The 27,724-nt window shown below is 51.7% G+C and overlaps 2 protein-coding genes across 2 annotated transcripts in view; one reads left to right on the plus strand and one right to left on the minus strand.

Moving 5' to 3' along the window:
* Positions 1-27,724, plus strand: part of ATP6V0A1 (ATPase H+ transporting V0 subunit a1) — a 360,020-nt gene that overhangs the window by 228,954 nt on the left and 103,342 nt on the right. The window lies entirely within an intron of this gene.
* CAVIN1 (caveolae associated protein 1) lies at positions 6,103-27,626 on the minus strand. Its single transcript, XM_050762734.1, has 2 exons — positions 26,736-27,626; positions 6,103-8,962 (listed from the first exon to the last, which is right to left on the minus strand). Exons 1-2 carry the CDS (start codon positions 27,426-27,428, stop codon positions 8,258-8,260), a joined length of 1,398 nt encoding a protein of 465 aa, XP_050618691.1. The 5' UTR covers positions 27,429-27,626; the 3' UTR covers positions 6,103-8,257.

The raw sequence follows: 27,724 nt of genomic DNA on the forward strand, positions 1-27,724 counted from the left end.
TCAGGTCCTAAGCCAGGTGTGGTGGCTCACACCTGTAATCCCAGCACTTTAGGAGGCCGAGGCAGGTGAATCACCTGAGGTCGGGAGTTCAAGACCAGCTTGACCAACATGGAGAAACCCTGTCTCTACTAAAAACACAAAATTAGCTGGGTGTGGTGGTGCATGCCTGTAATCCCAGCACTTTGGGAGGGCGAGACAGGCTGATCAACCTGAAGTCAGGAGTTCAAGATCAGCCTGGCCAACATGGTGAAACCCTGTCTCTATTAAAAATACAAAAAATTAGCCCGTGGTGGTGGGCGCCTGTAATCTCAGCTTCTCAGGAGGCCGAAGCAGGAGAATGGCTTGAACCTGGGAGGTGGAGGTTGTGGTGAGCCGAGAGCATGCCCTTGCACTCCAGCCTGGGCAACAAGAGCGAAACACTGTCTAAAAAAAAAAAAATAGAGAATATGAAAGAGCCTGCCTCATAGGTAGTTGTGAAGATTAAATGAGACAACCTGCTAAGCATTTAATACAGCATCTGGCATATTGCATCTCCTCAATACATATTAGGCATTATTATCTTATACAAAAAGCAAAGGGGGAGGAGGGACTTGTTGGAGAGAAACTGAGACTTCTCATAAATTCCAGTAGACTTGAACAACCACACCTCAGGAACAGCAGTTCCAGGAACCTCAGCAGAGGGAGTTTGTGGAAAAGTTGTGCTTTTCCCCTGTCATGACTTGACTTGACGCTGCTGCTGAAAATGTTCAGTCTGTGTATGTGTCTGTTGGCCTGCAATTCTAAATTCCAGCCACAGAAAATTTCACTGTACCAGATCTTTTTTCTTTTTTCTTTTTTTTTTTTTTTTTGAGACGGAATTTTGCTCTTGTTGCCCAGGCTGGAGTGCAATGGCACAATCTCGGCTCACCACAACCTCCACCTCCTGGGTTCAAGCAATTCTCCTGCCTCAGCCTCCTGAATAGCTGTGATTACAGGTATGCACCGGGCCCATGCCTGGCTAATTTTGTATTTTTAGTGGAGACGGGGTTTCTTCATGTTGGTCAGGCTGGTCTCGAACTCCTGACCTCAGGTGATCTACCCACCTTGGCCTCCCAAAGTGCTGGGATTACAGGCGGGAGCCACTGCGTTGGCTGAGATAGTGCCACTGCACTCCAGCCTAGGCAACAGAGTGAGACTTATCTCAAAAAAAAAAAAAAAAAAAGACCAGGCAGGCGAATCCTGAGGTCAGGAGTTCAAGACCAACCCGACCAACATGAAGAAACCCCATCTCTACTAAAAATACAAAATTAGATGGGCATGGTGGTTTGCGCCTGTAATCCCAGCTACTCGGGAGGCTGAGGCAGGAGAATTGCTTGAACCCAGGAGGCGGAGGTTGCGGTGAGCTGAGATTGTGCCATTGGACTCCAGCCTGGATAACAAGAGCAAAACTCCGTCACTCACACACACACACACACACACACACACACACACACACACACACACACACACAAGAGCTCTTTTAGTTCTAGCATACCAAAAATCTTTTTTTTTTTTTCTTTTTTTTTTTTTTAGCTAGAATTTCGCTCTTGTTGCCCAGGCTGGAGTACAATGATGCAATCTTGGCTACCGCAACCTCCGCCTCCTGGGGGTTTCTCCTGCCTCAGCCTGCCTCAGCCTCTCGAGTAGCCGGGATTATAGGCATGTGCCACCACGCCCGTCTAATTTTGTATTTTTAGTAGAGATGGGGTTTCTCCATGTTGGTCAGCTAGTCTTGAACTCCCAACCTCAGGTGATCCACCTGCCTCGGCCTCCCAAAGTGCTGGGGTTACAGGCTTGAGCCACCGTGCCCAGCCTCACACCGTAATTCTATAATTATTAATCAAGTCTTCAGCCCCTATGCCTTTCTGCTTTCACGATGTTCATTTTGCCTGAGCAACTTCCCTGTCCTGTATCACTGCTTGCATTTCATTCACATGTATTATGTACCTGCCTAGCTCACAGATCCTCTTTTCCTGGGAGTTGCCCCTCCTCCCTGCAATCAGACACTGAAATGGGCCCCTCGGCCACATCGGTATTATATGATCCTGTCCTCTTGGCCTTTGGTTATTTATGTTTTGTTTGTTTGTTTGTTCATTTATTTATTTTGAGACAGAGTCTCATTCTGCCAGGCTGGAGTGTGGTAGCACGATCTCGGTTCACTGCAACCTCTGCCTCCCAGGTCCGAGCAATTCTCTGCCTCAGCCTCCCGAGTAGCTGGGATTATAGGCGCTCATCACCACGCCTGACTAATTTTTTTATTTTTAGTAGAGACTGGGTTTCACCATCTTGGCCAGGCTGGTCTTGAACTCCTGACTTCCTGATCCACCTGCCTTGGCCTCCCAAAGTGCTGGGATTACAGGCCTGAGCCACCGTGCCCGGCGGGCATTGATTATTAAACTCAGGGCCAACACTAGTGTGAACTAGCTTACTCAGAGTCTCTCTGTCAGGAATTTGGAATGTTGAAATAGAGAGGTACAGAGCCTGGGAGCCCTTAGAGCTGAGTTCCATTCCTATCAGCACTTTAGGGAGCACTGCCTTTGCAGAAGTGCCTGGAAATCCCCTGATGCCTACTCTTTCTACTCTTCCACTAGGTAACATAAACCAATATAATTGTGTTTGAGACACTTTTAGGCTCTGGGGATGCAAATATCAACTAAAATGCTGCCTCTGGCCTCCAACAGTATCTATTGAAATCCTACCCATGTTTAGAATCACAGCTTAAAAGCCACCTTCCTCCTTTAAGTTTTCCCATATTCCCCAAGCGGGATTAACCTCTCTCCAGGGTATTGTCATTGCACTTTGCTTTACTTCTCTTACATTAAGTCATGTCTTTGAGCTTGTATTTACTTATGATGTATTTGTTTGATACCTTGAAGATCTTTCTGGATATTATTAGGTTGGTGCAAAGGTAAATGCGGTCTTTATCAAAGTAATGGCAAAACCCACAATTACTTTTGCACCAACCTAATAGTATTTATTTATTTAAAAATTTCTGTAGAGATGGGGTCTTGCTGTGTTGCCCACGGTTGTCTCAAACTCGTGGACTCAAACAATCCTCCCTCCTCAGCCTCCCACAGTGCTGGGATTACAGGTGTGAACCACCATGCCAGGCCACTTTGAGCTATTTTGAACAGCTGCCTCTCCCAGTGATTGCAAACCCTTTAATATCAAGGACTAGATCTGGCTGTCTTTTTAGTCTCTCAGCTCCTGGCACAGAATCACAAACAGATCACTTGGAAAGACCATCTGTTGTTTTGTCTGCCCATGTTTCTCTCTCTTTATTCTCCATCCTTAAAAAATAAATAAATAAATAGGCCAGGCACAGTGACTCATGCCTGTAATTCCAGCACTTTGGGAGGCCCAGGTTGGTGGATCATTTCAGGTCAGGGGTTCGAAACCAGCCTGGCCAACATGGCGAAACGCTGTTTCTACTAAAAATACAAAAATTATCTGGAGATGGTGGCGGGCACCTGTAATCCCAGCTACTCGGAGGCTAAGGCAGGAGAATCGCTTGAACCTGGGAGACGGAGGTCACAGTGAGCCAAGATTGCAATACTGCACCACCCTTGGTGAGAGTAAGACTCTGTCTAAAATAAAATAATAAAAAAATAGAGGTAGAGTATTGCTTTGTCATCCAGACTCAGTGCAATGGTTTGGGTCATAGCTCACTGCAGCCTGCAACTTCTGGACTCAAGCAATCCTCCCACCTCAGCCTCCTGAATAACGGGGACTACAGGAACACAATATCCTGCCTGGCTAATTTTTGTATTTTTTGTGGAGAAAGGGTCTTATTATATTGCCCATGCTGGTCTCGAAGTCATGGGCTCAAGCTATCCTCTTGCCGCAGCCTCCAAAAGTGCTGAGATTACAGGCAGGAGCCACTGCACCCAGCCTCCCTTTTCTATTGATAACTACATCCCTATTTTCCTTGGAGAAAACAGCCCTTTTTCACTTGTGATTGTTAAGTTTAGGTCTCAACTTGACTAGATTAAGGAATACCTATGAGGTGTTTCCAGAAGAGATTACCATGCGAGTGTGAAGGAAGGAAGTGTGGAAGATCTGTCCTCAGTGTGGGCAGGCACCACCCAATCAGCTCCCCCTAACCCACCATAGAACAAAACACAGAGAAATAGCTGAGGTGGTCTCTCTCCTGGAGCTGAGATACTCTCCTCTTCTCCTGCCATGGACATTAGAACTCCAGCCTCTCTGGCCTTTGGACTCTAGCTCTTACACCAGTGGCCTCATGGGTTCTCAGGCCTTTGGCCCCAGGCTAAGAGTTACACCGTCAGCTTCCCTGAGTCTGAGGCTTTCAGACTTAGACTGAGCCAACCTCAGGCATCCCAGGGTCTCCAGCTTGCAGATGGCTCGCCATGGGACTTCTTAGCCTACATAATCAAATGAGCCAATTCCCTCATTCAATTCCCTCTTCTGTATCTACCTGTCCATCCATCCTATTGGTTGTCTCTCTGAAGAGCCCTGATGAATACCCCTCTTAATTCCACATTTCATGTGGGTTTTATAAGTAATCACATGACCTGTGTTTGGTCAGAGCCACAGTGATTTGGACATGTGACCTGTCAGGGTATAACAGCTGAGATTCTGGCTGGACAAATCTGGAAAGAACCTCTCTTTACTGGGGTTACTCACCTGTTAGTCCATAAGCCTGCTGCTATTTATGGTCACTTTTGCCACCACATGGGAAGAATCTGATTATTATTATTATCATCATTTTGAGACAGAGTCTCACTTTGTCACCCAGGCTGGAGTGCAATGGCGTGATCTCGGCTCACCACAATCTCCCCATCCTGGGTTCAAGCTATTCTCTCACCTCAGCCTCCTGAGTAGTTGGGATTACAGGAACCTGCCACCATGCCTGGCTAATATTTTTATTTTTAGTACAGATGGCGTTTCACCATGTTGGCCGAGCTGGTCTTGAACTCCTGACCTCAGGTGATCCACCTGCCTGGGCCTCCCAAAGTGCTGGGATTACAGGCATGAGCCACCTTGCCCCGTCCTCTTCTTCATCTTATAAAGTCACTGGTCTCATCATGGGAGCCCCACCCTGGTGACCTTATCTAATGCTAATTACCTTGAAAAGGCCCCACTTCCAATTCTCATCAACATATGAATGTGGGGTTTCCAACATATGAAATTTGCCCCAGGCATGGTGGCTCACACCTGTAATCCCAGCACTTTGGGAGGCCAAGGCAGGTAGATCCCTTGAGGTCAGGCGTTCAAGACCAGCCTGCCCAACATGATGAAACCCCATCTCTACTAAACATACAAAAATTAGTTGGGCGCAGTGGCACATGCCTCTAATCCTAGCTAATCAGGAGGCTGAGGCAGGAGAATCACTTGAACCCAGGAGGCAGAGGTTACAGTGAGCGGAGATCACGCCGCTGCACTACAGCCCGGGTAACATAACAAGACTCTGTCTCAAAAAAAAAAAAAAAAAAAAAAAAAGAAAAGTAGATACAACTGGGATATGTCATGCACTTTCTTTACCGATATTCAGCCCTCTGAGAGCCTTTGATTTTCCCCTCCCCTAGGCTGCTTCCTCCAGGCCTATGATTCCAAAGGGTATGTGTGTGGGAAGCTCAGGCTGAGTACAGTAACCGGGTGTGTCTGGAAGGCTAATGTCCTGACTACAGGGAAGTGGATGGGGGATGGGGGATGGGGGGTGGGGGGGACACAGGGTTACAGACCTGTATAGACACAGGGTTATAACCATGAAACAGATTGAGGATCCAGTTGCCTTTGAATCCCAGCGCCACTGCTTCCCAGCTATGGCACCTTAGACAAGTCACTGTTTCCTCATATATAGACTGGGAATGATGATAGGCTCTGCCTAGTGGGGTTGTTATGACATTAAATGAGCAATTGCATACCAAAGTGCTCAGAACAGTTCCTGGCAGAGAGTAAGGGCTCAATAAATTGGCAATTATTATTATCTCCCTGGCCTTCCCCCACCCCAGGCAAGTGAGACAAGTTTATACCAACAGTTCTTCCTCCCTTTCTCCCTCCTTCCCTCCTGCCTTCTGTAACCCTATGTAACTGCCTTCAGAGAACACAATCGAACACAGATCCTTTTAGAAAAGCAGGTTTATTGGTCGGGCTGCTCACCAGGACACAGCAACATGAGAGGTTCCCCAAGCCCACAGAAAACTGCATCTGCCCACAGCTCAAGCCCCTTCAGGCCATCAGCACCAAGGGACCTTGTCCCACAATCCCCAGCCTCCCTCAGCAGAGGGGTCTTCAACCATTCAGAGAAGACAACCAAAAAGGAAAAGAAAGGAAAAAAGAAAAAAAAAAAAGCAAAGCTTTGTATTGTATAAAAGGTTTGTGTCCCCAGGCTCCCTCCCCCAATCCCTTAAAACAGTGAGCTGCAGTTCTAAAATGCAGGGCAGAGAAGGTAAGGAGCAGGTGGGGGAAGGAGGAAGCCCTCGGGGCCTCCCTTCAGGCTGTGACTGGGGAGAGGGGCTGTTCTTGCTTCTGACAAACCCCGTTTAATGGGGAGGAACAAAGGGACTCCTGTCTTGAGAACCTGGTCTGAACAGAATCAGGCCTCTGGACTGGGAGCAATACTCCCTTCACCCCCAAAGATTCAGGAAAGGCACCCCAAGGACAAGGAAACCAGTGAGGCCTTGGCTAGCTCTGCAGCTTTAGGATTCTAGCTCTAGGGAAGGATTTTTTTCTTTTTTAAACAGCGTCTTGCTCTGTTGCCTAGGATGAAGTGCAGAGGCACCATTAGAGCTCACTGCAGCCTCAAACTCCTGGGCTCTGGCGATCCTCCCTCCTCAGCCTCCCGAGTCGCTGGGACCACAGGCACGTGCCACCATGCCCAGCTAGGGAAGGAGCTTGAGAAGAAACTGGCAGGAGTGAACCAGGAGTGAACTTGGTGGCAGGGCCAGCACCTTGCTCTCCCTCCTAATTCCCAGCCTGCTGCTGCCCCCTTCTGGGACCCTAATTTTCTGGACTTTGAGAAATGGGCTGCCCCTGGGGGCGCCTCCGAGAGCCCATTTGAGGGATCGGGTGGGGCTGACCTCTTTGTCCTCTTTGGATCACCGCCTTCTCACACTGTCCTCCCTCTTGATTCTGAAAAATGGTCCTGCTGCCCATGGAGAACCACAGTAAGATGGACTTCTCATGCAGCTAGTGAGGGGACTTCCCTCTTCACCCATTTCCACCTTCTCCTAGTTTCCTTTTTTTTTGTTTTGTTGAGATAGAGTCTCACTCTGTCACCCAGGCTGGAGTGCGGTGGCGCGATCTTGGCTCACAGAAACCTCCACCTCCCGGGTTCAAGCAATTCTCCCCACCTCAGCCTCCAAAGTAGCTGGGATTACAGGTATGCGCCACCATCCCGGGCTAATTTTTGTAATTTTAGTAGAGATGGGTTTTTGCCATGTTGGCCAGGCTGGTCTCGAACTCCCGACCTCAGGTGATCTGCCCACCTGGGCCTCCCAAAGTGCTGGGGTTACACGCATGAGCCACCGAGCCTGGCCAACCTTCTCCTATTTTCCCATTCTCCTTTCCAAAGCCATGGCCATGTGCTCCTGTGTACAGGTGCATAAACACATCAGTGTGCCATCCCTCACATGTCGTTCCCCACCCCTCCTTTCCAGGGCTTCTCTTGGCTCCAGCGTTCCTCTGGGTCCCTCTGCAGATACAGCCTGTGCTGGACCTCCAGCCAGGGTGAGGGCTCATTCTGCTCTCTTCCCCACTGCCTCAGTTTCACCCCAAAGCTGCTTTCACATCCTTCCAGTAGGGGGCCTCCCATAGGGGCAAGGATCCCCTTTAGGATTCAATCTTTTCTCTTTGGGCGGTTTTGGCTTTGAGTCCCCCAGGGTCAGGGTGAGAATGAAGAGCTCAGTGAGCGGAATGACAGCAGCTGGGTGGGTGGTGTGAGGAGAGGCTGAGGGGAAGGCAGCCCCCCCAGAGGGGCCTAACTGTGGAATCACTGCAATTTCCTCTGAGATCCCAGCTTGGATAACCAGGACAGGGATCGCCCATTCCCTTCCCATTCCACCCGGACTGTGTCCAAGCGGGGGCTGTCCACTGCGGGGGCTGCCTCCCCATCGGGTCCTAACAGCTCTAAGACTGGGAGGGGAGATCCTGGAGGTGTTGGGGCAGGGCCGTGTTTTCAATTTAGAAAAATATCAGCCAGTTCGGGGCCGAGAGAGAATGCGACAGAGGAAGTTCGGAAGGAGCGAGGAATGGGGTGGGTGGCGGCGGGGGCGGCTCAGTCGCTGTCGCTCTTGTCCACCAGCACGGCGTCGGACTCCTCGGTGATCTCCAGCAGCGCGTGCGCGTCGGGGCTGCTCCCGCGCCGCAGGTCGCCGGCCTCCCCGAGCTCCGCGCCGCCCTCGTCGTCGTCGTCGGCGCCCACCTCCACCATCTCGGTGGCCTTGAGCACCTCCACCTGGCCCTCGCGGATCTTCTTGACGTGGAAGGTGAAGGGCGGCACCTTGTAGACCGCGGTCTTGGAGCGCGCGTACACCACGTGGTCGGGCGTGAAGGATTTGCGCAGCTTGTCCCGCGACGTCTTCAGCTTCTCGCGCCGCTCGGCGGGCACCAGGCGCGTGCCCAGCTTGTTCATGCGCTTCTCCAGGGTGTGCCGCGTCTTCTCCAGGTTTTCTTTGGTCTTGAGGCGCGTCTTCTCCAGGTTCTCGCGGGTACGCACCTTGGTCTTCTCCATCTTCTCCTTGGAGAAGGCCTTCTTGAAGTCGTCCACGCGCCGCAGGCCACTGCGCTTGATGCGCTCAGCGCGCGACTCCTCGATAACCTCCTCAACCTCCACCGCCTCGTCCGATGACAGCTCCAGGGCTGCTGCGTCCTCCTCGGGCCGATCGCCCTCGCCCAGCTCCTCGCCCTCCTTCTCTGGCAGCGCCTCCGACTCTTTCAGCGATTTGCTGATGCTCACTTTGGCCGGCAGCTTAACTTCATCCTAAGGGAAGAGGAGAAGGGACATGAGAGGGGTGGGAGGAGGGAGACGTGAGCGAGCCTGAGTCTGGGTGGTGGCGATCCTGGAGAGAGGGGAGCACGGGACACGCGTAGTCCGCAGGAAACTGGCGGGCGCTCAATACATGTGTGTAGGCTCACCCATGTAACATTAGCGCTTTGGGAGACGGAGGCAGGAGGATCGCTTGAATCCAGGAGTTCGAGACCAGCCTGGGCAACACAGCCCCCATCTCCGGCACCCCAACCCCCTGTGGCCATTCTCTCTCTCTCTCTCTCTCTTTTTTTTTTTAGACGGAGTCTCGCTCTGTTTCCCAGGCTGGCGTGCAGTGGCACGATCTTGGCTCACCGCAATCTCTGCCTCCCAGGTTCAAGCAATTCTCCTGCCTCAGCCTCCCAAGTAGCTGGGATTACAGGCGCCCGCCACCATGCCCGGCTGAATTCTGTATCTTTAGTAGAGATGGGGTTTCGTCATGTTGGTCAGGCTGGTCTCGAACTCCCGACCTCAGGTGATCCGCCCGCCTCAGCCTCCCAAAGTTCTGGGATTACAGGTGTGAGCCACCATGCCCAACCTCGCGCCGCCATTCTCTAAAAAATACATGTGTGTTGAACGAATGGTGACTATACAGACCGCGCGAGCAGGGGACCGAGCTTCGGGTCGGAGATGGGCTGCGTAATAATTGCACTTGGGCTAAAATCTCTGTAGTTGTCCAACCCTGTCCTGTGCCCCGTCCACCCGCAGATGATGTTAAACCACTGCGGCCCTCGGGAGACTTTGGAAATGGGCGAGCGCCCTCTGGTGCCGCAAATCGCACACTGCCCGAGCCAGGCGGAAAAGCAAGTGGTGGGAGTATCTGTTTAGGTTGAAAGCCGGTAGGGGTTTGAGCCCACAGCTAAACCTACCCACCCGAGCAGGTAAAGTAAAGGGAGTGCATTTTCCAGACTCAAGCTATTTCATTTTTTTTTTTTTTTTTTTTTTTTGAGATGGAGTCTCACTTTGTGGCCCAGGCTGAAGTGCAGTGGCGCGATCTCGGCTCTCTGCAACCTTCGCCTCCCAGGTTCAAGCAATTCTCCTGCCTCAGTTTCCTGAGTAGCTGGGACTGCAGGCATGCGCCACCACACCTGGCTAATTTTTTTTTTTTTTTTTTTTGAGACTGAGTCTGGCTCTGTCGCCCAGGCTGGAGTGCAGTGGCCGGATCTCAGCTCACTGCAAGCTCCGCCTCCCGGGTTTACGCCATTCTCCTGCCTCAGCCTCCGGAGTAGCTGGGACCACAGGCGCCCGCCACCTCGCCCGGCTAGTTTTTTTTTTGTATTTTTTAGTAGAGACGGGGTTTCACCGTGTTAGCCAGGATGGTCTCGATCTCCTGACCTTGTGATCTGCCCGTCTCAGCCTCCCAAAGTGCTGGGATTACAGGCTTGAGCCACCGTGCCCGGCTACCTGGCTAATTTTTTTGTATTTTTTAGTAGAGATGGGGTTTCACCATGTTGGTCAGGCTGGTCTCGAACTCCTGACCTCAAATAATCCACCCGCCTTGGCCTCCCAAAGTGCTGGGATTACAGGCATGAGCCACTGCACCTAGCCTCAAGCTATTTCAGAAGCAGCCTGAGAGATGGAGAACTGTGGTCCACCCTCCCCTACCTCCACCTTCCTTGACTCCTTCATACTGTTTGGCTCCGCCAATGGTCTTTCTCCCCCTCCCTCACATTTAGAAACTGATGTTGGAAAGAGGAAGAAGCTGGCTGGGAGCCAAGGACATGTTTTCTCCCCAGTCTGGACATTTCTTCTGGTTGTGACTTCCCTACCTTGGGATGGAAGAGAGATTACTTTTCAATTCTTGCTTTCCCCACCCCCTGCCCCCCACACAAAGCCTGAGCTCAGAGGTCTAGGAGTAGGATGAGTGGTCTCAGATTCTCCATGACCCTGGAGCTCAGAGCCAGTTCTTAGATTTTCTGTCTTCTTGGAGGACTTAGTACCAGAACTGCTTTCCATTCTGGGAAGATTTTCCAAGATCTTGACTCTGGCCAACATTTCAGAATCTCTGGATCACTCCCTCCCCAACCTCCACCCCCATCAGAAAACAGGGGAGGCTGAGCACCGAAAGGGAAAGGGCAGACCAAGATCATCAATAGGATCTCCTCTTTGGCCCAGACTCCCTTTAGGGACTTCAAATGAAGAAATGAGAGACAGTTGCGTTTCTAAAGGGTTTTCGGAAGACCATTTCCCAGAATTGTAAGAAAATTCCTGTCCCCTGAGAAAATGAGGCAACATAAACTGAGTCCTCTCATAGACACACACCCCCTCCCGCCCCTATATAGGCCACTTGGTATCTCTGCACCACCTGCTACAGAAATTCCTTCCCCAGCCCCCAACCTCTTTCCTCTTCCCTCCTGTCAACATCCCCCCCGAGTTTCCTGGTTTATACTGAAAACTAGGAACACCCTCTCCCAACTTCCTTCCCTTCTTGTCAATAGCATTAGCAGGGACAAAGAGGGAATGCTGGCTCCACCTCTTCTCTCATTTGGGCACCAGATCTGCTGGGCACCAAGCCACCTCCAGCTCTGTTACCCAACTACACCTCCCAGCAGGCAAGGTGACCTGGGCACAGGGCATGCTGGGACTTGTAGTCTCCCCCTGCCATAGGCGGCTTAGTGCAGATCACTAGGGCATTTTGTTTATCCCTCTGCCTCTTATTCACTGAGGCATTGAAGGGTGTTTTCCTTGTTCTGAGTGTAGAAGAGTCTAACCTCTCTTTGCATTCCCTCTGATTTCCAGTCATTCACTTTGGGGCTCCTACAATCACCCTTACCCTGCCTGCTACTGGAGTGTGTATCATTTTAGGATCTAAACCTTCTTCATCCATCTCCACCCAGAATTTACCTGCAGCCCCAGTGTGTGTGTGTGTGTGTGTGTGTGTGTATTTTATATATATATATATATAAAGATCAGAGCTGATCTTTATATATATATTATATATATTATATATATAAATATTCAGCTCTGATCTTTCCTTCATAACCTCCCAGACTAAAAACCCACCCACGCTCCACCAAAGGGTGGAGGAGAGCCCCTCCTTTCACTAAACTCAGACAATGTGAATAGGCTAGGGAGGGATTAAGGATGACAGGCAGGGAATAGTCAGGAAACAGCCCCAGCTGCTGGAAAACAAATCCACTTTGTCTCTCTGCCCCACCCCCAGCATCCCCCACTTCTCCCCTACCCCTGCTGCCTGCTCCACCCCTACCCATAAAGGCTGAGCTGGCTGGTTTTCCTGGCCCCTGGCTTCCTAGATAAAGGTCTTTGCCAGCTGAACTTGGAAGTGAATGGGACTGGGGAGAGAGCTGCAGGCTTCTTACAGCCAGTGCCATCTTCCTAGTGCTCCATGAAAGGTCTCAAACTACAACATAAGGGAGCAGTCCTAGTGAGAAGAGGTTTTTGCTTTTTTAGTGGTTTTTTTTTTTTTTTGAGACGGAGTTTTGCTCTTGTTCCCCAGGCTGGAGTGCAATGGCGTGATCTTGGCTCACCGCAACCTCCACCTCCTGGGTTCAAGCAATTCTCCTGCCTCAGCCTCCCAAATAGCTGAGATTACAGGCATGTGCCACCACACCTGACTAATTTTGTATTTTTAGTAGAGATGGGGTTTCTCCATATTGGTCAGGCTGGTCTTGAACTCCCAACCTCATGTGATCCGCCCTCCTTGGCCTCCCAAAGTGCTGGGATTACAAGTGTGAGCCACCATGCCGGCCTTTTTTTTTTTTTTTTTTTTTGAGACATGGTCTCACTCTGTCACCCAGGTTGGAGTGCGGTGGCGTGATCTCGGCTCACTGCAACCTCTGCCTCCTGGGTTCAAGCGATTTGCCTGCCTCAGCCTCCCGAGTAGCTGGGATTACAGGCATGCGCCACCACACCCGGCTAGTTTTTGTATTTTTTGGTAGAAACAGGGTTCACCATATTGGCCAGGCTGACCTCGAACTCCTGACCTCAAGTGATCTGCCCGCTTTGTCCTCCCAAAGTGCTGGGATTACAGGCATGAGCCACCGCGCCTGGTCATTTTTGTGTTTTTGTTTGTTTGTTTTGAGATGGGGTCTTGTTCTGTCAACCAGGCTGAAGTGCAGTGGCATGATTACAGCTCACTACAGCCTCAACCTGCTGGGCTCTAGTGATCCTCCTACCTCAGCCTCCCAAGTAGCTGGAACTACAGGTGCACACCAACATGCCCAGCTAATTTTTGTAGTTTTTGTAGAGGCAGAGTCTCACTGTGTTGCCCAGTTTGGTCTCGAACTCCTGGGCTCAAGTGATCCCCTTGCCTTGGCCTCCCAAAGTGCTGAGATTTCTGGCATGAGCCACTGGGCCTGGCCAAGGGGAGGTTTCTTCTTGGATTTAGAAATCTCTCCAGACCAGTAAGGAATCTGGGGGCTCTAACCCCATTCATTGTAGGCTTCTCCTGGAGTGATGGCTTACACGATAGGAGTTGCCTTCTTTCTTTCTTTTTTTTTTTTTTGAGACAGAGTCTCACTCTGTTGCCCAGGCTAGAGTGCAGTGGCGCGATCTCGGCTCACTGCAAGCTCCGCCTCCCGGGTTCACGCCATTCTCCTGCCTCAGCCTCCTGAGTAGCTGGGACTACAGTCATCCGCAACCACACTTGGCTAATTTTTTGTATTTTTTTTTTTTTTTAGTAGAGACAGGGTTTCACCATGTTGGCCAGGATGGTCTCGATCTCCTGACCTTGTGATCCGCTGGCCTCGGCCTCCCAAAGTGCTGGGATTACAGGCATGAGCGACTGCGCCTGGCCAGGAGCTGCCTTCTTGGTGGAAGGTCAGGGGACAGAAGACGAAACAACTTGAGCTGAATCCTGGGATGATGCCCAATAGGCTGGTCTGGAAAGGGTATTCCACCATTAGCTTTTCCCCTCCACTCCAAGCCAGGTTTCCCCCATGACTCACAGCCTTGGAGTGCTGTCTTGGTCCCACCCACCTGCCTGCTGGTAAAAACCATCACAAACACAATGCAAAATCATCTCCCTCCACCCTAGGCACACAGGCCAGCCACCCTTGTCCCACCCCTACTTCCCTGGCAGAGCTCCTAAGCCAAAGGAAGGATCTCAGGGGATGGCAAGGAGGGACGGCTCTGCTTGTTCTGTTTCCCGTTTTTATTGAACAAAACCACCACTCCCAACAGGCTTGGTTTCCAGAGTTACCTTTAATGACCAGGTCTGAACAAAAGCATGCACAACTCCCCCTGCCCTTTGCCAAGCACGCACAGCTCCTCAATCCTGGATGGACATAGAGGAGCCACAGGGAGGCTCCCAGCCTCTTCCACTCCACCCGCCAACCCTGCTGTCTAAACTTGCACTATGGCTTAGGAAGATTTTTATAAGATTATAATGTCATTGAGCACCTATCATGCATCTGGCCCTTGGCCAGGCACTTCATATTTGTTAGGGAAAAGGGACAGATGCCACATGGGTCTGGGTAGGAGGCTCTCTTGACTTACAGCTGACCAGCTCTAGGTCCCCAACCACTGCCTGGGAATGGCTGGAGGAGACCGGAGAGGTAATTCAGAGACCCAGGATCTGCTTAGAGCGTATGTTAGAAGAGGGTGCAGAGGAGGGGAGAGGTGAAGGGGAGAGAACGTCTTTAAAACTCAGGACCTCTGCTGGAGGTTGCTAAGACAAGGAGATGAGAGACTCCAAGGGCAGAAGTGTCCCTCCCTTCTGCTCTAGCATGCATTCTTGGCAGGGGTGAAACTGCCTCCAAAACGGTGAAAATTGATTCTTGGAGATTGGGAGGGGACTTAGATATCACAATGGTTTGTGCCACTCCCAAGAGCCACAGTACATAAAGGGATATACAGTGTATCTATTGTTTTAACATTTCATGAGGGAGATGAACAGCTTGGTTAAAAATATCTAAAAGGGGCCAAGTGTGGTGGCTTACGCCTGTAACCCACCACTTTGGGAGGCTGAGGTGGGCATATCACGAGGTCAGGAGATCAAGATCATCCTGGCCAACATGGTGAAACCCCATCTCTACTAAAAATACAAAAATTAGCTGAGTGTGGTGGCACAAGCCTGTAATCCCAGCTACTCGGGAGGCTGAACCAGGGAGGCAGAGACTGCATTGAGGTGAGATCGTGCCACTGCACTGCAGCCTGGCGACAGAGCAAGACTTTGTCTCAAAAAAGAAAAAAGAAAAAAAAAATCTAAAAGGGCCAGGCACAGTGGCTCACACCTGTAATCCCAGCATTTTGGGAGGCCAATGCGGGCAGATCACCTGAGGTCAGGAGTTTGAAACCCTGTCTCTACCAAAAAATACAAAAGCTAGCTGGGTGTGGTGGTGCATGCCTGTAATCCCAGCTACTTGGGAGGCTGAGGCAGGAGAATCACTTGAACCCAGGAGGTGGAGGTTGTAGTGAGCCGAGATCATTCCACTGCACTCCAACCTGGGTGACAGAGTAGGACTATGTCTCAAAACAAAACAAAAAAAAAAAGGCCAGGCACAGTGGCTCACGCTTGTAGTCCTAGCACTTTGGGAGGCCGAGGTGGGCGGATCACGAGGTCAGGAGATCGAGACCATCCTGGCTAACACGGTGAAACCCCGTCTCTACTAAAAATATAAAAAATTAGCCGGGCTTGGTGGCGGGTGCCTGTAGTCCCAGCTACTCGGGAGGCTGAGGCAGGGCAATGCCGTGAACCCCGGAGGCGGAGCTTGCAGTGAGCTGAGATGGCGCCACTGCACTCCAGCCTGGGCCACGGAGCGAGACTCTGTCTCAAAAAAAAAAACAAAAACAAAAAAACAAAACTAACAGGGGGGTGATTATGAAAACAACAACAACCAACAACAACAGAAACTGACTGGGTGAGGCAGCTCACACCTATAATCCCAGCACTTTGGGAAGCTGAGTCGGGAGGATCACTTGAGCCCAGGAATTCGGAACCAGCCTGGGCAACATAGTGAGACCCCATCTCTAAAAAAAATTTTTTTTTAAGTTGAGAAACACTGAGCTATAGGAAAAGCCAGAGGACCTGAGCCAGAGCCAGCTAGAATGCCCCCCTCCTGGCCTCTGTGAGTTAGCAGCTTTTGGGCACCCCACCCAAGGCAGGATCTGGCAAACACAAGCGATCTCTTTGCAAAGCATTTTCTAAAAGAAACTGGAAAAAATACGTGTAAATGTTTTCCTCAGCTGCAGGGAGCGGGTGGAGAGGGCACAGAACAGACCCCAGGCCTGGGCCTCAGGACGGCTCTCTCCAAAGAGGCTTTGGGCCAAGCTGGGTTGTCCTTGAGGAGGAGGCAGCAAGGGGAAGGCGGAACCAGAAGTCATACGCCTTCATGCTGGGCAGCCTTCGGGTGCAGCTTAAGTGTAGGGGAGCATTTACTATTAAAAACAGAAACCAAGAAGTGGGGAAGCCCCTTCCCTTCCCCTCCCACCCCCCACTGTATATACCCCATTCGCCTGAACTCTGCATAACGCCAGTGTTCTCACAGTACCCGGCACCCGTCCACAGTGGGCAGTGGCTGGGGATGGCAGCTCTCCTGGCAGCGATCACCACCAGGCTGTGGGCTGACAGTGGATTGGAGAGAGACCCCACGCCCACAGAACGGGACCCCGGAGACCCTAAACACTCCCACCGGCTGTCGGCTCCTCTGGGGTGGGCCAGGGACCAGGCTCTGGGTAATACGGCAGTGCCCTAGGCATCTGGTCAAAGGGTGGGAGCTCAGGCACTGTCTCAGGCTTCAGGTCAAAGGGTTCAGTCTCAGGCAGGTCAAAAGGCACGATCTTGGCTGTGGCCGGGTCAGAGGGTGCATTCGGCTTCTTCTTGGGCTAAGATGAGGAAAAGGGGTTTAAATGGGGCTTGGGGTGGGTGCGAAAGGAGTTGAGAAAAACGGGCCTTGGTGGCATGCAGAGTAGGGGCTGGTGAGTAGGGAGGGGAGCACAATATATTAGGATGGAAATAAACCACTTTTTTTTTTTTTTAAAGAAATGGGGTCTTGCTCTGTTGCCCAGGCTGGAGTGCAGTGCACAATCATAGCTCACCGCAGCCTCCAACTCCTGGGCTCAAGCAATCCTCTTACCTCGGCCTGCCAAATATCCAGGACTACAGGTGTATACCATCAAACCCAGCTAATCTTTTTTTTTCTTTTTTCTTTTTTCTTTTTTTGGTAGAGACAAGGTCTCGCTATGTTGCCCAGGCTAGAAACTATTTTATTTTATTTTTTTGAGACAGAGTCTCATTCTGTTGCCCAGGCTGGAGTGCAGTGCACGATCTTGGCTCACTGCAACCACCGACTCCCAGGTTCAAGTAATTCTCCTGCCTCAGCCTCCCGAATAGCTGGGATTACAGGTGCATGCTACCACGCCCGGCTAATTTTGTATTTTTAGTAGAGACCGGGTTTCACTCTGTTGGCCAGGCTCTTCTTGAACTCCTGGCCTCAAGTGATCCTCTTGTCTCGGTCTCCCAAAGTGCTGGGATTACAGGCAGGAACCACTGCACTTGGCCTATTTTATTTTATTTTATTTTGAGATGGAGTCTCTCTTTATCACCCAGGCTGCTAAACTGTAGTGCAGTGGCGTCATCTCTGATCTCGGTTCACTACAACCTCTGCCTCCTGGCTTCAGTGATTCCCCTGCCTCAGCCTCCCGAGTAGCTGGGATTACAGGTGCGTGCCACCATGCCCAGCTAATATTTTGAATTTTTAGCAGAGACAGGGTTTCACCATGTTGGCCAGGCTGGTCTTGAACTCCTGACCTCAAGTGATCTGCCCTCCTTGGGTTCCCAAAGTGCTGGGATTACAGGCGTGAGCCACCATGCCTGGCCTAGAAACTCATTTTAAATGCTTCATCAAGAGGGCCCTGGGAGCTGGGCATGGTGGCTCACGCCTGTAATCCCTGTAATCCCAGCACTTTGGAGGCCAAGGTGGGTGGATCCCTTGAGCCCAGGAGTTCAAGACTAGCCTGAGCAACATGGCCCAGGTCTCTGCAAAAAATACTGTTAGTGGGACCGGTGCCACACACCTGTAATCTCAGCTACTTGGGAGGCTGAGGCAGGAGAATCATTTGAACCAGGGAGGTGGAGGTTGCAGTGAGCTGAGGTCCAGCTCTTCACATTTTGGGCGACAGAGCAAGACTCTGTCTCAAAAAGGGGAAAAAAAAAAAAAAAAGAGGGCCCTGGGGCCAAAAGGGGTGGGGCAAACCCAAGCCCATGAATTAACAAACAGCTTCAATTGAACCCCTCCCTTCCTCCCTCTACAATATTCCCTAGTCGCATTCTTGGGTTTCCACCTTCAACCCCTCCCCAGCCATAATCATAGGAAGGCTATGGAGGCTGCTAGAGGTGGATAAGGAGTTTTCTAAGAGGCCATTTGTTGGATTATAACTGGGGAGGCTCAGATGAGTAAATATGAAGGCACACGACTTCACTGTCTTCAGAGTCAGACTCTGCCAATCCCAGTTTTGTTGTTGTTGTTGTGTTTTAGACGGAGTCTTGCTCTGTCACCCAGACTGTGGAGTGCAGTGGTGTGATCTTGGCTCACCGCAACCTCCGCCTCCTGGGTTCAAGTGATTCTCCTGCCTCAGCCTCCCGAGTAGCTGGGATTACAGGTGTGTGCCACCACACCCAGCTAATTTTTTTTGTATTTTTGGGAGAGATGGAGTTTCGCTATGTTGGTCAGGCTGGTCTTGAACTCCTGACCTCAAGTGGTCCATCCACCCCAGCCTCCCAAAGTGCTGGGATTACAGGCATGAGCCAGCGTGCCCAGCTTAATCTGTTTTCATTCTTCCCTGGGGTAAGGTGGACACAGGATGCTACCCCAAATGAGGAGAGGGATAGGCATGGAAGAAGGACATCCTGGCAATTTCCCTTTGGCCATGTCCCGACCTTCTGTCTTTCTCACCACTCCTCCCTCTTGCTATCACTTAAGATATTATACACTAAAATGCACAGGGAAATCAGGATCCAAAACCAAGCTCTATTTTTTTTTTTTTTTAAGATAGGATCTCTCTATGCTGCCCAACCTGGCCTCAAGTTCCTAGTCTCAAGCGATCCTCCTGCCTCAATCTATTGAGTAGCTGGGACTACAGGCACACATCACTGTGCCCGGCAAAACCAAGCTATTTTTATGACAGGTGAGCCTATGTCCCCGGGACCTCTGCAGCAGCCCCTAACTCTCTCTCCTGAGGGGCTTAGTTGCCAAAGACAATAGGCTTCTTGCTTCGAGCAATCAGAAGCCAGGAGAGAGGGACACTTGGGGGGCACTATTAGACTCAGGCGATAACAGTATTCGACAAAGCCTGATAGCAGTACTCAACAAAGCCCGTAGTCTCAAAATAACAAAGCAGCAGGTCCCAACCTGCCCTGCAGGGTACAAGGAGGAAGTGGCAGTGGCAGAGAGGCTGAAGAGAAAGGGAACCAACATGTCCCTCTCCTAGGCAGGTGTGGAGTCCCTGCCAGGGCACACCACGGCCAACCAGGAGCTCCACTCCTTCCCTACACCCCTCCCCTCCCGTACATCCCTCCCCTCCCACCATCACCAGGCCGGGTGACTACACATTGCCTCTACTTCAGCACTCACAAGGCTAAGCAGCTAATGGCCACTCATAGCCAACACCGCACACGCACACACACACCCATGCACACGCAAAGCTGCCCCAGCGCCAGGACTGTGCAACTAACTCCCTCAGCAGGTGGCGGAGCCACAGCTACCCCTAGGTTAGTCAGGGCTAGTCTTCACCCAGCTTTCTGCCACAGAGCTCAGAACGGAAGGAGTGGGTGGGGAGCAGTCAGTGTAGCGGAAGGTACACCTGGGTTCTGGCTCCAGTTTGACTCCCAATCACTTGAGTGACAATAGGCTAGTGACTTCCCCTCTCTGGGCCTCAGCTTCCTAAACCACAAAATGAAGGAGATGAAGTTGATCACAGTGTCCTCTAGCTCAAGAAATGGATAATGAGGCCAGGTACAGTGGCTCACGCCTGTAATCCTAGCACTTTGGGAGGCCGAGGCAGACGGATTGCTTGAGCCCAGGAACTGGAGACCCTGGGCAACGTGGAGAAACCCCATCTCCACCAAAAAATACAAATATTAGCTGGGTATGGTGGTGCACATCTGTAGTCCTAGCTACTTGGGGGCCTGAGGCAGGAGGAATGCTTGAGCCTGGAAGGCAGGGGCTGCAGTGAGCCATGATAGCTGCCACTGCATTCCAGCCTGGGCAACAGAGCAAGACCCTGTCTCGGAAAAACAAAACAAAACAAAAACCAAAAAAAAAAAAAAAAAAACAAAGAAAAGAAAAATTTAAAAAATTTATAATGACAGAATGATGATTCACAATGTTATATTTCCAAAAAAAAAAGGCCCAAGCCACTCCTACTTCTGAGGTTAGTTGCTTAGCAACAATATCCCCTCCCCTCTTGCTATCAGTTGCCCACTCTTTGTTGTCTCTTCATGCTTTTGACTTTGACCTTTACAATATGAAAAATAAAAATAAAAAGGCCGGGTGGCTCACGCCTATAACCCCAGCACTTTGGGTGGCCGAGGCAGGAGTATCACTTGGGCCCAGGAATTCAAGACCAGCCTGGGCAATAGTGGGGACCCTCTAGAAAAAAAATTTAGGCTGGGCATGGTGACTCAGGCCTGTAATTCCAGCACTTTGGGAGGCTGAGGCAGGTGGATCACCTGAGGTCAGGAGTTCGAGACCAGCCTGGCCAACATGGTGAAATCCCGTCTCTGCTAAAAATACAAAAATTAGCCAGGTATGGGGGTGCATGCCTGTAATCCCAGCTACTTAGGATGGTGAGGCATGAAAATTGCTTGAATCCAGGAGGTGGAGCTTGCAGTGAGCCGAGATCATGCTACTGCACTCTAGCCTGGGTGACAGAGCAAGACTCTGTCTGAAAAAAAAAAAAAAAAAAAATTTAAAAATTAGCTGGGCATGTAGATTCAGCTATTCAGGAGGCTGAGATGGTGAGATGGGAGGATTGCTTGAGCCTAGGAGTTTGAGGCTGCCGTGAGCTACGATAGCACCACTCCAGCCTGGGCTACTGAGCTAAGACCCTTTCTCAAAAAAAAAAAAAAAAAAAAAAAAAAAAGGAGGGAGGAGCCCAGGGATAGTATGATTTCCTTTGGTCTTGGGAACACCCCTAAAAATACCCTCCCTGCTTTGGACCCAGTGACCAGGAAAAACAACCCAAACTGAGTTTGGGAGGAAGGATGTAGTATGCATACTCTCCATGGCCGCTGGGTTTTAGGGATGAAAGGGACTAAAGCCCTGGGTTGAGAATATTTTTGGACAAAGGTTTGGGGTTCTTCTGGAGCAAGGTAGCCCTAATTTGCATTGAATCCAGGAAAGAGGTACAGGATGGGTTGAGATTTGGGGAGGAGAAGCCATCAGGCTCTCCTTCCAGCCCTGGTGCCCTCCCCTTCAATGCCCACGAGACACCTAATCTCTTAAATGCTTCCTGGCCCTTATCCCCAAGCACTTGGAGCAGGTCTGATGGTCTGTTGCTGCTGGTCCATATGTAAGTCACTGACTTTGCCTCCTCAAAACTGCTCCAGAACACAGTTATAATCATGAGCCGCATAATGACGTTTCAGTCAATGGACGGCATACACAACCGTGGTCCCATAAGATTGTAATGGACGCTGGTTGCGGTGGCTCATGCCTGTAATCTCAGCACTTTGGGAGGCCAAGGCGGGTGGATTGCTTGAGGCCAAGAGTTCGAGACCAGCCTGGCCAACATGGTGAAACCCTGTCTCTATTAAAAATGCAAAAATATTAGCTAGGCATGATGGCACACACCTGTAAATCCCAGCTGCTTGGAAGGCTGAAGAAGAACAATTGTTTGAACCTGGGAGGCAGAGGGGTTGCAGTGAGCCACGATCGTACCACTGCACTCTAGCCTGACATTGTAGCCATCATAATCTGTTAGTGAAATGAATTTCTCAAGTGTTTATAGTGATTACTGGTATAAACAAACCTGCTGCACTACCAGTTGTATAAAAGTCTAGCCCATACAATTATATACAGTACATAATACTTGATATCGATAATAAATCACTGTATTATTGGTTTATGTATTTACTATACTATACTATTTTTTGAGACAGAGTCTTGCTCTGTTGCCCAGGCTGGAGTGCAGTGGCGCCATCTCAGCTCACTGCAACCTCTGCCTCCCAGGTTCAAACGATTCTCCTGCCTCAGCCTCCCAAGATTACAGGCATGTGCCACCACGCCCAGCTAATTTTGTATTTTTAGTAGAGACGGGGTTTCTCCATGTTGGTAAGGCTGGTCTCTAACTCCCCACCTCAGGTGATTCGCCCGCCTCGGCCTCCCAAAATGCTGGGATTACAGGCATGAGCCACCGCGCCCGGCCCTGTATTTCCATTTTATCCCCACTTTTGGGATCTAAAAGAGCTCTACTCTGCAAATTGTTGCCTGGAGGGGATGGTTAATGGGTACAACAATACAGTTAGATAGAAGGAATAAGATCAAATGTTCAGTAGCACAATAGGGTAATATAGTTAACAGAAATTATTGCATATTTCCAAATAATTAAAGGAGTGGAATTGGGATGTTCCTAACACAAGGAAATGATAAATGCTTGATATGACGGATATTCTAATTACCCTGATTTGATCATGATACATTGCATGCTTGTCTCAGAATATCACATGTACTCCAAAAATATGTACAACTATTATGTATCCATAATTAAAAATAAAGCCTTTTTAAATTTAAAAATAAGCAAACTGGATGCACGTGGTAGTTCATGCCTGTAGTCCCAGCACTTTGGGAGGCCCAGGCAGGAGAACTGTTTGAACCCAGGAGTTTGAGATCAGCCTGGGCAACTAAGTGAGACCCCGGACTCTACAAATATGAAAAAAAAAAAACAATTTGCCGAGCATGGTGTTGGGCACCTGTAGTCCTAGCTAATCGGGAGGCTGAACCAGGAGGATCACTTGAGCCCAAGAGTTCAAGACTGCAGTAAGATATGACTGTGTCACGGCACTCCAGCTTGGGCAACAGAGTGAGACCTTGTCTGAAAAACAAAACAAAAAAACCCAAAAAACAAATTGTTGCCTGGAAGAATTGGCTCTTTAATGATAATAGCTCCACTCATCTGCATGGTATTTTATTTTATTCATTAATTATTATTATTATTATTTTTGAGATGGAGTCTCACTGTGTCGCCCAGCCTGGAGTGCAGTAACACGATCTCGGCTCACTGCAACCTCTGCCTCCTGGGTTCAAGTCATTCTTCTGCCTCAGCCTTCCGAGTAACCAGGATTACAGGTCCTCACCACCATGCCCGGCTAATTTTTAGTAGACAGGGGTTTCACCATGTTGGCCAGGCTGGTCTCCAACTCCTGACCTCAAGTGATCCACCTGCCTCGGCCTCCCAAAGTGCTGGGATTGCAGGCATGAGCCACTTCGCCCGGCCTCTGCATGGTATTTTGGAGCACCTGCCTCTATATTCACAATCTGGCCTGATCCTCCTGCAGCCCTCAGCCCACTAACTCCTATAACTAGAATAATTCACTTCTCTCATTCACTAACTGTTGCTAGCTAAGTGTCGTCTGATAGGATGCGATGTCAAACTGCTAGATTTTGTTTGGGAGACAGGGAAGGAAATGCCAGAGAAGGGCAGTGATGACTCAGAAGTGAGTTTAAGATGAGGGCTGTGGTATCTTGGGGTGGGAGGTGCTGAATTTCTTGTGTGTGTGTATGTGTGTGTGTTCAAATGCAAACTTAAGCTGTGAAATCATTAAGTCTAGAAGTTCCCTGAATATGGGGTGGGGTCATACAAGGGATTCCCTCCTTTTCTCCCCAGGAATAGGGTATGGAAGGCCAGATGTCTGGATCCTACAACTGGAGACTTCCCATCCTTGGTGTTCTCCTCTGCCCTGCCCCCACTGCCATATCATCAACTCCCATCCCTGAAGTGGGGAATACAGCATTCCTTCCCCCATGGCTCCTCCAGAGAATTCACACCATCCCAGGAACCTTTCTCCAAATTTCTGTCTCTTTGCCTGGCCACCCAAGCATCCTCCCCCTTCAGCCGGACTTTACCATAAATGCTGCTGCCCCCAATCTTCCCTAATAGGCCTGCCAAGGCACAGAGCTATTTTTACCTCCTTCCCTTCTCAGGCCTGCAGACCTCGGGGAGGAGCAGGAGCAGCCTCTGCTTTCCTACAGCAGCTGGGTCCCCACTCCATCGTCCCCACCTGGAACATCTGCTCTGCAGCTCAGGGAAGTTCTGCTTTCCCAAGCCTCACCCCATTTGCTGGAATCTTTTCCTTACTTCTGAAGTCCTCCCCAGGTTGGGGCCATTTTAGTTCTTAGTTATTCCCTCTGTGGGTTTGGGACTCCATTTGAGCTACTCTTACTACCTCAATTCTCTGTCCCCCACTGGCCTTGGTTTAGTGCAGATGCATTTGAAGTCACCTGTGATTAGAACACATTCCCTCCCACCCCCTAAAATATAGACATATCCCTTCAGATTGCTGGAGAGGGTGGAACAAAGGGATGCCACCGGCCTCTGCAGAGAAGTCTTTCTCCCTCCATACCTTTCCTTCTTCTCTCAGAATCTCCATCTTTGGCATAGGGAAGTTTACCTTGAGGCCAAGACCTTTCCCAGGTTCTATGGTCTGGGACAGTTAGTGAGACGGGTCACCCCTCGAGCTCTTCATGGTGGCCCTCGGCCACACCAGGCTCTGGAGGAAATATAGAGCTGGCTTGCTGTCCCAGACCCCTGTCTTGTTCCCCTCCTCTCAATGTCCCCAGTACTAAGCAGGTCTCTTAAAAAACATCAAAAGCCCCCCCTCTCATCCTGCTTCCTCCAAGCAGTTAGACTAAGTGGAAATAGCTCTGGGCAAACATTTTCTATCCAATAGTGCTTAAGTAGGGGAAGTAAAGCCTTTTTTTTTTTTTTTTTTTTTTTTTTGAGACGGAGTCTGGCTCTGTTGCCCAGGCTGGAGTGCAGTGGCGCGATCTCAGCTCACTGCAAGCTCCGCCTCCTGGGTTTACGCCATTCTCCTGCCTCAGCCTCCCGAGTAGCTGGGACTACAGGCGCCCGCCACCTCGCCCTGCTAGTTTTTTGTATTTTTTAGTAGAGACGGGGTTTCACCGTGTTAGCCAGGATGGTCTCGATCTTCTGACCTCGTGATCTGCCCGTCTCGGCCTCCCAAAGTGCTGGGATTACAGGCTTGAGCCACCGCGCCCCGCCGGGAAGTAAAGCTTTTTAAAAGCCACGTATATGCCTCCTGGGAGGAGTCAGTCATCGGTGTAAGGGTGGGGAGGGGGACAAGTGCCATTTCTGCCTCTGTCTCACCACCTCAGATAGGTACCGGCTGACCCACCTTTCTGTCTCTACTCTTCCCAGATACTTGTCCGGATCTGCATCTATCTTAACTCCTCCTGGGGAGACCAAGCCAAGGACCCCCTCATCTCACCCCAGATGGTCACTCAGAACCGGCTCGACCAGGCCCCAGAGCAGTCAGCAGAGCCACAACTCCCGGAAAGGGGGTCTTATAACTTGGAGGGTGTGAGAAATCCAGCCTTCCCTTTCTTTCCATTCCCTTCGGCAGGGAAAGGAAGGGGAGAGCGGAGCATAGACTAACCTCCCCGCCCCGCACGATCCCGCCTCACTGGGGTTACGAGCATCAGCAGGCCTTTGGGAGGCAGGGAGGAGCCAGGCTGGAGCCCTTCCCGCCCAGCCCAAGATATTATCCACGATGGCACTGCGGAGGCGGCGTGGAGAGGAGCAGCATAGAAACCCGAGACTCCTAGGTTTATTGGGGGTTATGATCCAAAAGTTACATTTTTATCCAAGTGGGAGGAATGGGGAGAGGTGCAAAGAAAGCAACAAGTGGTTCCAGGCGGAGCCGGGGGTGTGGGGGCGCCAGCCTCCTCCAGCCCGCTGCGCGGCTGCGCCTGGCCCCCGCCCCCGCAGGCATGCGGGGTGATTCACCGCGCCCAGACTGCGCCCAGACCGCCGGACCCCGCAGAGGCTGTCCACCCACTCCACCAGCCCCCCTTGCACTCCTGACGCCCACTCTTCCCCGCCCAGCCCCGCCCGCTTCCAGGAGGCCCAGGGTGCCCGCGAGCCGCGGGTGAGGGTGTCCTCAAGGGCCTGAAAATGCCTGGAGGCCAGGAGCAGAGCGCAGCGAAGGGACAGGGGTGGGCCGCCGAGGCCGATGCGGGGGCGCGGGGGCGCAGGGTCGGGGGAGGAGGTTGGCGGTCGTGTCCCCCGCTTGGCGCAGCTCCCTCTGGTGCGTGCCTGAGCCCTGAATCACCCGCTATATCAGGCCCGCAGGCGCGGAGGCCCCAGGCCCGGGCCCCGCAGCCAGTGTCCGCTTACAGCGGACCCCAACGATCGCCGGGGACCCCTGACTTTCCTAGAAACTTCCCCCAAGTAGGAAGAAGTTTGACAGAACCAATTAGGGAGGGAGCAGTCTGCGGGAGGCAGCGTCCTCAAGTCCACCCGCTAATTCGGTTCTGCTACAAGTCTGGGACCAGAGGGAAGGACCTGAGTGGGGAGGTGCGAGGTGCAGAGCGCGCCCCTCTACGCGCCCCAGGAGTTCGCCGCTCCCTCCACCCCATCCCACCCCACCCCACCCCAGTCGCACTCGCCGGAAGGAGGGTGGATCTCCCGGGCGCCCGGACCAGGCTGGGAGGGGAGCCGCGCCACGGGCAAGTCTCCCCACCCCAAATCCCAGGCCGGAGACGCGGGCCGGGCGCGGGAGCTCTGGGCGCCGTCCGCTCCGTGGGCTCACCTGGTAGATCATGACTTTAAAGTTGCGGCGCCGCAGCAGCTCAGCCTCGTTGACCTCCAGCTTCTTGATCTGCCCCGCCTGGCGCTCCAGGCTGCCGCGCACGGTCTTCACGTTGACGCTGACCTTGCGCACCTTCTCCAGCAGCTTGCTCACCGTATTGCTCGTGGTGGCGTGCGCCTTGCCTAGCTTGCTCAGCTCGCCCTGGATGCTCTGCACGGCGCCCTCCATCTCCGCCTGTCGCTCCTCCAGCTGTGCTTGGGTTAGCTGGATCTGGTCTACGGCCCCGATGATTTTGTCCAGGAGGCTCAGCACCAGGACGCCGTTCACCTGGTCCGACTTGATCAGCTCTTCTGAGACGGCCCCCGACGGCTCCTCCGCCGCCTGCGCCCCAGCGGAGGAAAGCTCCGGGGCCTCGGCGTCGGGGTACCCGGGAAGCGGCCGCTCGACAATGTAGAGCGTGGGGTCCTCCATGGCTACCCGGAGCCGTGCGTGGCCCGCCGGGTGGAGCTGGAGCTGGAGCGGGAGACCAGGAGAGAAGCAGGAGCGGAAGGGGGGAGAGCAAGCGGGCGAGAGCCGAGAGCAGAGGAAACTCGAGCCACGTCCGTGCGCACCGGGACAGCGGCCAGAACTGCCGGGCGGGGGATCGGTGAGCTCCCCGGCTCCCCGGCCAAACTCCGTAGTCTGATCGCTCATTGGCTGGCCCCACCCCAGAAGGGGAGGGACGGGGCAGAAGGGGAGATCGACGAAGGGGGGCGGCGGAGGGGGACCCAAGAGCCGAGCGCCCCACCCTTCCCGGGATGGTTGGAATAGTTGGAGCCGGAGACTAGGGCCTCCGCTGGCGCTGGCGGCGGGAGCGGGACGGGCGGAGGAATGTGATCTGAGGAAGGGAATCAGGTTCTAAGAGTGTTGATCTCTGTTTCCCTCTCACTTGAATTGCTCATCCGAAAATCCTCAAGATCTGGGAGTCGGGTGGACCAGGAGATTCTGAA

The sequence above is a fragment of the Macaca thibetana genome, chromosome 16 (assembly GCF_024542745.1).
Source record: "Macaca thibetana thibetana isolate TM-01 chromosome 16, ASM2454274v1, whole genome shotgun sequence".
Taxonomy (NCBI): Eukaryota; Metazoa; Chordata; class Mammalia; order Primates; family Cercopithecidae; genus Macaca; species Macaca thibetana.

Coding starts and splice junctions, on each gene's coding strand:
- CAVIN1 (XM_050762734.1), bottom strand. CDS start 27,428: ATGAGCGATCAGACTACGGAGTTTGGCCGGGGAGCCGGGGAGCTCACC. Junction 8,963..26,735: donor TTAAAGTCATGATCTACCAG/GTGAGCCCACGG, acceptor CTCTTCCCTTAG/GATGAAGTTAAGCTGCCGGC.